Source organism: Podarcis liolepis (assembly GCF_965112155.1).
Source record: "Podarcis liolepis genome assembly, chromosome: Z".
In the NCBI taxonomy this organism is placed as follows: Eukaryota; Metazoa; Chordata; class Lepidosauria; order Squamata; family Lacertidae; genus Podarcis; species Podarcis liolepis.
The window spans coordinates 51,010,510-51,019,773 of NC_139570.1; the positions used below are offsets into that span (position 1 = coordinate 51,010,510).

Here is a 9,264-nt window from a genome sequence, read left to right on the forward strand (position 1 = left end):
CCACCCCACAAGTAGACCAGGCTGCTCCCCACAAGTAGACCAGGCTGCTCCCCATAAGTGGACCAGGCTGCTCCCCACAAGTAGACCTGGCTGCCCCCCATAAGTGGACCAGGCTGCCACCCCACAAGTAGACCAGGCTGCTCCCCACAAGTAGACCAGGCTGCTCCCCACAAGTAGACCTGGCTGCTCCCCATAAGTGGACCAGGCTGCTCCCCACATGTAGACCAGGCTGCTCCCCACAAGTGGACCAGGCTGCCTCCCCATAAGTGGACCAAGCTGCTCCCCACAAGTAGACCAGGCTGCTCCCCATAAGTAGACCAGGCTGCTCCCCATAAGTGGACCAGGCTGCTCCCCACAAGTAGACCAGGCTGCTCCCCATAAGTGGACCAGGCTGCTCCCCATAAGTAGACCAGGCTGCCACCCCACAAGTAGACCTGGCTGCTCCCCATAAGTGGACCAGGCTGCTCCCCACAAGTGGACCAGGCTGCTCCCCATAAGTGGACCAGGCTGCCCCCCATAAGTGGACCAGGCTTCTCCCCACAAGTAGACCTGGCTGCTCCCCATAAGTGGACCAGGCTGCTGGCCGCCCCCCATTAGTGGACCTGGCTGCTCCCCATAAGTAGACCTGGCTGCTCCCCATAAGTGGACCAGGCTGCTCCCCACAAGTAGACCAGGCTGCCCCCCATAAGTGGACCAGGCTGCTCCCCATAAGTAGACCAGGCTGCTCCCCACAAGTGGACCAGCCTCCTCCCCACAAGTAGACCAAGCTGCTCCCCACATGTAGACCAGGCTGCCTCCCCATAAGTGGACCAAGCTGCTCCCCACAAGTGGACCAGCCTCCTCCCCACAAGTAGACCAGGCTGCCCCCCATAAGTGGACCAGGCTGCTCCCTCTCTGCCCCCCACAAGTGGACCAGGCTGCTCCCTCTCTGCCCCCCACAAGTGGACCAGGCTTCTCCCCCTCTGCCCCCCACAAGTGGACCACGCTGTTCCCCACAAGTGGACCAGGCTTCGCCCCACAAGTGGACCAGGCTGCTCCCCACAAGTGGACCAGGCTGCTCCCCCTCTGCCCCCCACAAGTGGACCAGGCTGCTCCCCCTCTGCCCCCCACAAGTGGACCAGACTTCTCCCCACAAGTGGATCAGGCTGCTCCCTCTCTGCCCTCCACAAGTGGACCAGGCTGCTCCCCTTCTCCCCCCACAAGTGGACCAGGCTTCTCCCCACAAGTGGACCAGGCTGCTCCCCTTCTCCCCCCACAAGTGGACCAGGCTGCTCCCCACAAGTGGACTCCCCCCCCCTTTCATTTCCCAGCCGCGGCCCCTTTAAGGCGCTCTTCCTCCTTCCGCCCACACGGTGGCGCTGCGCTCCCTCCACTGCGGCTGCGCGGAGCCGACAGGCCGGGCGACATCGGGCGCTTCGGACGGCTCCAAATCTCCCCGACCGCGCGGGGGGAGATTGGAAGAGACCATCGCCCTTTCCCTCCTGTCCGGTGGGGGGGGAAGCGAGTGGACCGATGGTCGCGACGATTCCCGGCGAAGGGGGGGATCTCCGCTTTCCTCCCCCTCCGGCTGGAGGTGAGTCCTGCCAAGGTGACGTCAGGTTGGAAGCCCCCCAACCCCACCCCACCCCCGCCAGCCGCGGCGGATGGTTTGGCTCGGCTGTAGAGAAGCGGGAGGGAGACGAGACCATTTGCGGAAATAGGGGGGAAGGGATGGTCCAATTGGGGGAAGCCGGGAGCAGAATGGTCCATTTGTGGGGGGCAGAGGGGGAGCAGCCTGGTCCACTTGTGGGGCGCAGCCTGGTCCACTTGTGGGGCGCAGAGGGGGAGCAGCCTGGGCCACTTATGGGGCGCAGCCTGGTCCACTTATGGGGGGCAGAGGGGGAGCAGCCTGGTCCACTTGGGGGGAGAAGCCTGATCCATTTGTGGGGGCCAGAGGGGGAGCAGCTTGGTCCACTTATGGGGCGCAGCATGGTCCACTTATGGGGGGCAGAGAGGGAGCAGCCTGGTCCACTTGTGGGGAGAAGCCTGGTCCACTTATGGGGGGCAGAGGGGGAGCAGCCTGGGCCACTTGTGGGGAGAAGCCTGGTCCACTTATGGGGGGCAGAGGGGGAGCAGCCTGGTCCACTTGGGGGGAGAAGCCTGATCCATTTGTGGGGGGCAGAGGGGGAGCAGCCTGGTCCACTTATGGGGCGCAGCCTGGTGCACTTGTGGGGGGCAGAGGGGGCGCAGCCTGGTCCACTTGTGGGGGGCAGAGGGGGAGCAGCCTGGTCCACTTATGGGGCGCAGCATGGTCCACTTATGGGGGGCAGAGAGGGAGCAGCCTGGTCCACTTGTGGGGAGCAGCGTGGTCCACTTGTGGGGGGCAGAGGGGGAGAAGCCTGGTCCACTTGTGGGGGGCAGAGAGGGAGCAGCCTGGTCCACTTGTGGGGAGAAGCCTGGTCCACTTGTGGGGGGCAGAGAGGGAGCAGCCTGGTCCACTTATGGGGCGCAGCCTGGTGCACTTGTGGGGGGCAGAGGGGGCGCAGCCTGGTCCACTTGTGGGGGGCAGAGGGGGAGCAGCCTGGTCCACTTGTGGGGAGAAGCCTGGTCCACTTATGGGGGGCAGAGGGGGGCAGCCTGGTCCACTGATGGGGCGCAGCATGGTCCACTTATGGGGGGCAGAGGGGGGCAGCATGGTCCACTTATGGGGGGCAGAGGGGGAGCAGCCTGGTCCACTTATGGGGCGCAGCCTGGTGCACTTGTGGGGGGCAGAGGGGGAGCAGCCTGGTCCACTTATGGGGCGCAGCATGGTCCACTTATGGGGGGCAGAGGGGGGCAGCCTGGTCCACTTGTGGGGGGCAGAGGGGGAACAGCCTGGGCCACTTATGGGGGGCAGAGGGGGAACAGCCTGGTCCACTGATGGGGCGCAGCATGGTCCACTTATGGGGGGCAGAGGGGGGCAGCATGGTCCACTTATGGGGGGCAGAGGGGGAACAGCCTGGGCCACTTATGGGGGGCAGAGGGGGAACAGCCTGGTCCACTGATGGGGCGCAGCATGGTCCACTTATGGGGGGCAGAGGCGGAACAGCCTGGTCCACTTGTGGGGCGAAGCCTGGTCCACTTATGGGGGGCAGAGGGGGAACAGCCTGGTCCACTTGTGGGGAGCAGCCTGGTTCATTTGTGGGGAGCAGCCTGGTCCATTTGTGGGGGGCAGAGGGGGGGCAGCCTGGTCCACTTGTGGGGAGAAGATTAGTCCACTTGTGGGGAGTTGCTCTTCTACTATAACCCAAGCTTGCCCCTGAGCATGCGCAGAGTGCCTTCGCCTGTCCCCATAGCTGACCCTTCCCTTCTCCTGTCTCGAACCCTAGGCCCCTCGCCTGACGCCCCGGGGAGCAGCATGGAGCGCCGGCCCCACACCAAGCGACGCCGGCCAGGCCAGGTAGGACCTCCGCCTTTCGCTGCTAGGTGTCTAGTGGCAGGGAGTTCCCCAGGTTGCCTCTCTCCAACGCTACCATTCCCAGATGAATGCTGGGAATTGTAGTTTCAGGCGCCGAAGGGGACCGGCATTTCCCACTTCACCACCGTGGGAAAACTACAATTCCCATCCTCCCGGAGCAGGATGATGGGAGTCGTAGTTTTCTCCAGCTCTTTCGGACTACGTATCCCATGATCCCTAGCTAGCCGGACCAGCGGTCAGGGAATGACCAATGGGAGTTGTAGTCCCAAAGAGGTGGAAAAAACTACAATTCCCATGATCCCTAGCTAGCCGAAGCAGCGGTTAGGGATGATGGGAACGGTAGTTTTCCACGCTGGCTAGGGATCATGGGAGTTGTAGTCCCAAGGAACTGGGGGAAAACTACCATTCCCATCATCCCTGACCGCTGGTCCCGCTAGCTAGGCATCATGGGAATTGTAGTTTCCCCTGCTGCTTGGGAATACATCATCCCTAGGTAGCAGGAAAACTACAAAAAGCAGGAAAAACTACAATTCCCATCATCCCTGACCGCTGGTCTGGGTAGCTAGGGATCATGGGAATTGTCGTTTCCCCTGCTGCGTTGGAATACAGCTCCCATCATCCCTAGGAAAACTACAAAAAGCGGGAAGAACTACAATTCCCATCATCCCTGACCGCGGGTCCGGCTATCGAGGGATCATGGGAATCGTAGTCCCAAACAGCTGGAAAAAAACTACAATTCCCATTATCCCGTACTGCCGGTCCGGCTAGCGAGGGATCATGGGAATTGTAGTTTTTCTCTGATATTTGGGACTACAACTCCCATGATCCCTAGCAAACCGGAAAAAAACTACAGCTCTTTGAGACTAAGGATGATGGGAATTGTAGTTTCCCCAGCTGTTTGGGACTACACCTCTCATGATCCGTAGCTAGGGGGGAAACTACAATTCCCATCATCCATGACCGCCGGTCCAGCTAGCTAGGGATCATGGGAGTTGTAGTCCCAAAGAACTGGAAAAACTACAATTCCCATCATCCCTGACCGCCGGTCCGGCTAGCTAGGGATCATGGGAGTTGTAGTCCCAAACAGCTGGGGGGAAAACTACAATTCCCATCATCTGTGACCGCCGGTCCAGCTAGCTAGGGATCATGGGAGTTGTAGTCCCAAACAGCTGGGGAAACTACAATTCCCATCATCCCTGACCACCGGTCCGGCTAGCTAGGGATCATGGGAGTTGTAGTCCCAAGCAGCTGGGAAAACTACAATTCCCATCATCTGTGACCGCCGGTCTGGCTAGCTAGGGATCATGGGAGTTGTCGTTTTGAGACGACGGATGATGGGAATTGTAGTTTTTCCTCTCATGATCCATAGCTAGTGGGGAAACAGTGGGGAAACTACAATTCCCATCATCCCTGACCACCGGTCCAGCTAGCTAGGGATCATGGGAGTTGTAGTCCCAAACAGCTGGGGAAATTACAATTCCCATCATCCCTGACCACCGGTCCGGCTAGCTAGGGATCATGGGAGTTGTAGTCCCAAAGAGCTGGGAAAACTACAATTCCCATCATCCCTGACTGCCGGTCCGGCTAGCTAGGGATCATGGGAGTTGTAGTCCCAAAGAGCTGGGGAAAACTACAATTCCCATCATCCCTGACCGCTGGTCCAGCTAGCTAGGGATCATGGGAGTTGTAGTCCCAAAGAGCTGGGAAAACTACAATTCCCATCATCCCTGACCACCGGTCCGGCTAGCTAGGGATCATGGGAGTTGTAGTCCCAAAGAGCTGGGAAAACTACAATTCCCATCATCCCTGACCGCCGGTCCGGCTAGCTAGGGATCATGGGAGTTGTAGTCCCAAACAGCTGGGAAAACTACAATTCCCATCATCCCTGACCACTGGTCCGGCTAGCTAGGGATCATGGGAGTTGTAGTCCCAAAGAGCTGGAAAAACTACAATTCCCATCATCCCTGACCACCGGTCCAGCTAGCTAGGGATCATGGGAGTTGTAGTCCCAAAGAGCTGGAAAAACTACAGTTCCCATCATCTCTGACCGCCGGTCCAGCTAGCTAGGGATCATGGGAATTGTCGTTTTGAGACGACGGATGATGGGAATTGTAGTTTTTCCTCTCATGATCCATAGCTAGTGGGGAAACAGTGGGGAAACTACAATTCCCATCATCCATGACCGCTGGTCCAGCTAGCTAGGGCTCATGGGAGTTGTAGTCCCAAACAGCTGGGAAAACTACAATTCCCATCATCCCTGACCGCCGGTCCAGCTAGCTAGGGCTCATGGGAGTTGTAGTCCCAAAGAGCTGGGACATTGGGAATTGTAGTTTTTCCTGGGAATTGTAGTTTCCCTCCGCTCTTGGGGACTCCCCGCCACTTGACGCCCCTTCCTCTCCCCCGCAGGACCCGCACTGAGGGCGGCGCGGCGCCGCGCCCGCCCCTCCAAAGATGACCCGCACCCACCCGCCGGACCTCCTGCGCCACGTCCAGACGGCGCCGCCTTTCCCCTGCGCCATGTCGGCGGCGCCCCAGCCCTTCCACAAGCGCCACTGCCGCAGCTTCGACTTCCTGGAGTGGCTGGACGACGACGAGCCGCCGGCGCCCGGCGCCCGGCGCGGGCGCGAAGCCCCCCGGGACCCGGCGCCGCCCCGCGCCCGCTCCAAAAGCGCCGGGCGCCACGCCAACGAGCTGCACCCCGTCAAGCTCCAGCCCCAGCGCAGCCGCATCTCCCCCTTCCAGCACGGCGCCCACCCGCCGCCCGCCAACGCCCCGCGCCGGCGCCTGGACATCAAACCCGACCCGCCGCCGCCGCGCTACGTCTCCCCGGCACGCAGCGGCCTGGCCGTGCCCGGCGCCTGGCGCCCCTCTCGCACCCCGACGCCCAGCGACACCTACGAGGACCGGGCGCCGGGCGACGCGTACGAACCGAACCCGCCACCGGCGCCCCTCCAGGTCTTCTACGCCGGCGACGGCGTGCGCCCGGTCCGGAACTACGTTTCCCCGTTCGACGCCCACCCCGTCCGGGAGGCGCCCAGCCGGACCAACTACGTTTCCCCGTTTTACGTGCCAACGTTTGACGGCGCCGCGCCTGCTTTTTACGGCGCCACCCCACCAGGCGCCGCGCCGGCCTTTTACGGCGCCGCACCGCCGTTCGACGGCACGGCGCCCGTCCAGGCGCCCGTCTCCCGAACATACCCTCACCCGTACGGCGCCTGGCGCCCGGTGGCGGCGCCCTACCAGACCTGGCAGGTCGGGTGCTACCCGCCGGGCGCCGCCCCGTCGTCCTGGCCGACGCCGCGGCTGGGAACCGAAGCGCGCAGCCACTCCAAGTCGTGGGACGACATCCTGGCGCCGCGCGGGCGCCCCGACCCGCCGCTGTGGCGCGGGCGCAGCTACGAGAACATCCTGGCGCGCCACCAGGCGCCGGCGCCCGACGCCCGGCGCCCGGCGCCGGTGGTGGTGACGCTCTCCAGCTCCCCCAAGCGCTACGCCGCCCTCTCCCTCTCGGAGAACTCGCTTCTGGAGAAAGCGGGCGCCGCCGGGCGCGGTGCCTGGTTCGTGACGCCGGAGATCACCATCACCGACAACGAGGTCGCCGGGCGCCCGGCGCCGGCGCGCCAACGTAGTTTGGAGCAGCTGGACCAGCTGATCACGGACTTGGTGATCGACTACAAACCGGGCGCCGACCCCGGGCGCGAGACGCCGGGCGCCAGTTCCCCGGACGCCAGCACCGACGAGGACGACGTCATGTGCTCCAACGCCCGCTGCGGGCGCACGGAAACTACGTTTCACGCCTGCCTCTACTTCAAGTCCTGCCACAGCTGCCCCACCCTCTACTGCTCGCGCCACTGCCGGCGCCAGGACTGGCGCCGCCACAAGGAGCGCTGCGCCGCCGGCCGGGCCGCCAGCGCCTGCCGCAACGCGCTACGTTTCTCCCGGGAGGACGCCGCCGCCCACCGCGCCTTCTCCCGCCTGGCGCGCCTCGGCTTCCTCTCCCGCGGGCGCGGCGTCCTCTTCCTCGGCTTCCCCGGCGCCGGCGCCGCCGAGAGCTTCCTCCGCGCCGGGCTGGGCGCCCTGGCGGCGGCGCCAACGTACCTCTCCCTCCGGGAAGTGGGCGCCCACGCCGGGAAGCTGGGCGCCTACGCCCGGGAGTTGCAGCGCGCCGGGGAGGAGTACGACCCGGCCGAGTGCTTTGTGCTGAACGTCGCCGTGGCGGCGGGCGAAGGGCACCCGGCGGCGCGGCAGCACGCCAAGGTGGCGCTGGCGGCGGCGCCGGCGCCGCCGGGCGCCGAGATGGAGACGCTGATTCTGACGCCGCCGCCGGGCGCCGGCGACCAGGAGGACCGGCGGGCGCGGGAGGTGTGCTTTGTCCACATCCAGCGGGAGCTGCGCGCCCGGGGCGTGGCGCTGCGGCGCGAGTTCCCGGAGGTGTACGGGCGCCTGGTGGCGTTCGTCGAAACCGGGCGCCGCTTCACGCCCACCACTATATATCCCGTCGACAAGAGGACCGGGAAGCAGTTCCTCTGCATGGTCATGGCGGGATCCGAACCCCGGACCCTGGACTGGGTGGCCAGTCCCAATTTGCTGGACGAGTTGATGTAGCGGGGGCAAGTGGCGGGGAGTTCCGAGGACGGGAAGGACGGGGAAAACAGCAGAAACGGGCGCCGTTTTGATGCCGTCTGTGGAGGTTTCTGGGTTCAAGTGGCAGGGAGTTCCGAGGACGGAAAGGACGGGGAAAACAGCAGAAATGGGCGCCGTTTTGATGCCGTTTGTGGAATGTTTCTGGGTTCAAGTGGCAGGGAGTTCCAACGGACACAAAAAACCGGGCTCCGTTTTGTGGCAGTTTGCAGGACTTTCGTCTGTTCAAGTGGCAGGGAGTTCCAACGGGAAGAACAGAAAGGAAATCCCAGAAATGGGCTCCGTTTTGCTGCCGTTTGTGGAATGTTTCTGGGTTCAAGTGGCAGGGAGTTCCAACGGACACAAAAAAACGGGCTCCGTTTTGTGGCAGTTTGCGGGACTTTTCTGTGTTCAAGTGGCAGGGAGTTCCAACGGGAAGAAATCCCAGAAATAGGCTCCGTTTTGCTGCCGTTTGTGGAATGTTTCTGGGTTCAAGTGGCAGGGAGTTCCAACGGACACAAAAAAACGGGCTCCGTTTTGTGGCAGTTTGCGGGACTTTTCTGTGTTCAAGTGGCAGGGAGTTCCAACGGGAAGAAATCCCAGAAATAGGCTCCGTTTTGCTGCCGTTTGTGGAATGTTTCTGGGTTCAAGTGGCAGGGAGTTCCAACGGACAACAAAAAAAACGGGCTCCGTTTTGTGGCAGTTTGCGGGACTTTTCTGTGTTCAAGTGGCAGGGAGTTCCGACGGGAAGAAATCCCAGAAATGGGCTCTGTTTTGCTGCCGTTTGTGGAATGTTTCTGGGTTCAAGCGGCAGGGAGTTCCAACGGACACAAAAAAACGGGCTCCGTTTTGTGGCAGTTTGCGGGACTTTTCTGGGTTCAAGTGGCAGGGAGTTCCGACGGGAAGAAATCCCAGAAATGGGCTCCGTTTTGCTCCAGTTTGAGGGACTTTTCTGGGTTCAAGTGGCAGGGAGTTCCGACGGGAAGAAATCCCAGAAACGGGCTCCGTTTTGCTCCAGTTTGCGGGACTTTTCTGTGTTCAAGTGGCAGGGAGTTCCGACGGGAAGAAATCCCAGAAATAGGCTCCGTTTTGCTCCAGTTTGCGGGACTTTTCTGGGTTCAAGTGGCAGGGAGTTCCAACGGGAAGAAATCCCAGAAATGGGCTCCGTTTTGCTCCAGTTTGCGGGACTTTTCTGTGTTCAAGTGGCA

The 9,264-nt window shown here is 62.3% G+C and overlaps 1 protein-coding gene across 1 annotated transcript; it reads left to right on the forward strand.

Moving 5' to 3' along the window:
* The first annotated feature begins 1,380 nt into the window (after nucleotides 1–1,380).
* On the forward strand, nucleotides 1,381–8,076 carry AJM1 (apical junction component 1 homolog). The gene is made up of 3 exons (XM_083484520.1): nucleotides 1,381–1,588; nucleotides 3,348–3,418; nucleotides 5,843–8,076. The coding sequence occupies exon 3, from the start codon at nucleotides 5,888–5,890 to the stop codon at nucleotides 8,039–8,041; it is 2,154 nt and encodes a 717-aa protein (XP_083340646.1). The 5' UTR covers nucleotides 1,381–1,588; nucleotides 3,348–3,418; nucleotides 5,843–5,887; the 3' UTR covers nucleotides 8,042–8,076.
* The last annotated feature ends 1,188 nt before the right edge of the window (nucleotides 8,077–9,264 follow it).

Excerpts from the sequence above, each read along its gene's own strand:
- AJM1 (XM_083484520.1), top strand. The coding sequence starts at position 5,888 with ATGACCCGCACCCACCCGCCGGACCTCCTGCGCCACGTCCAGACGGCG.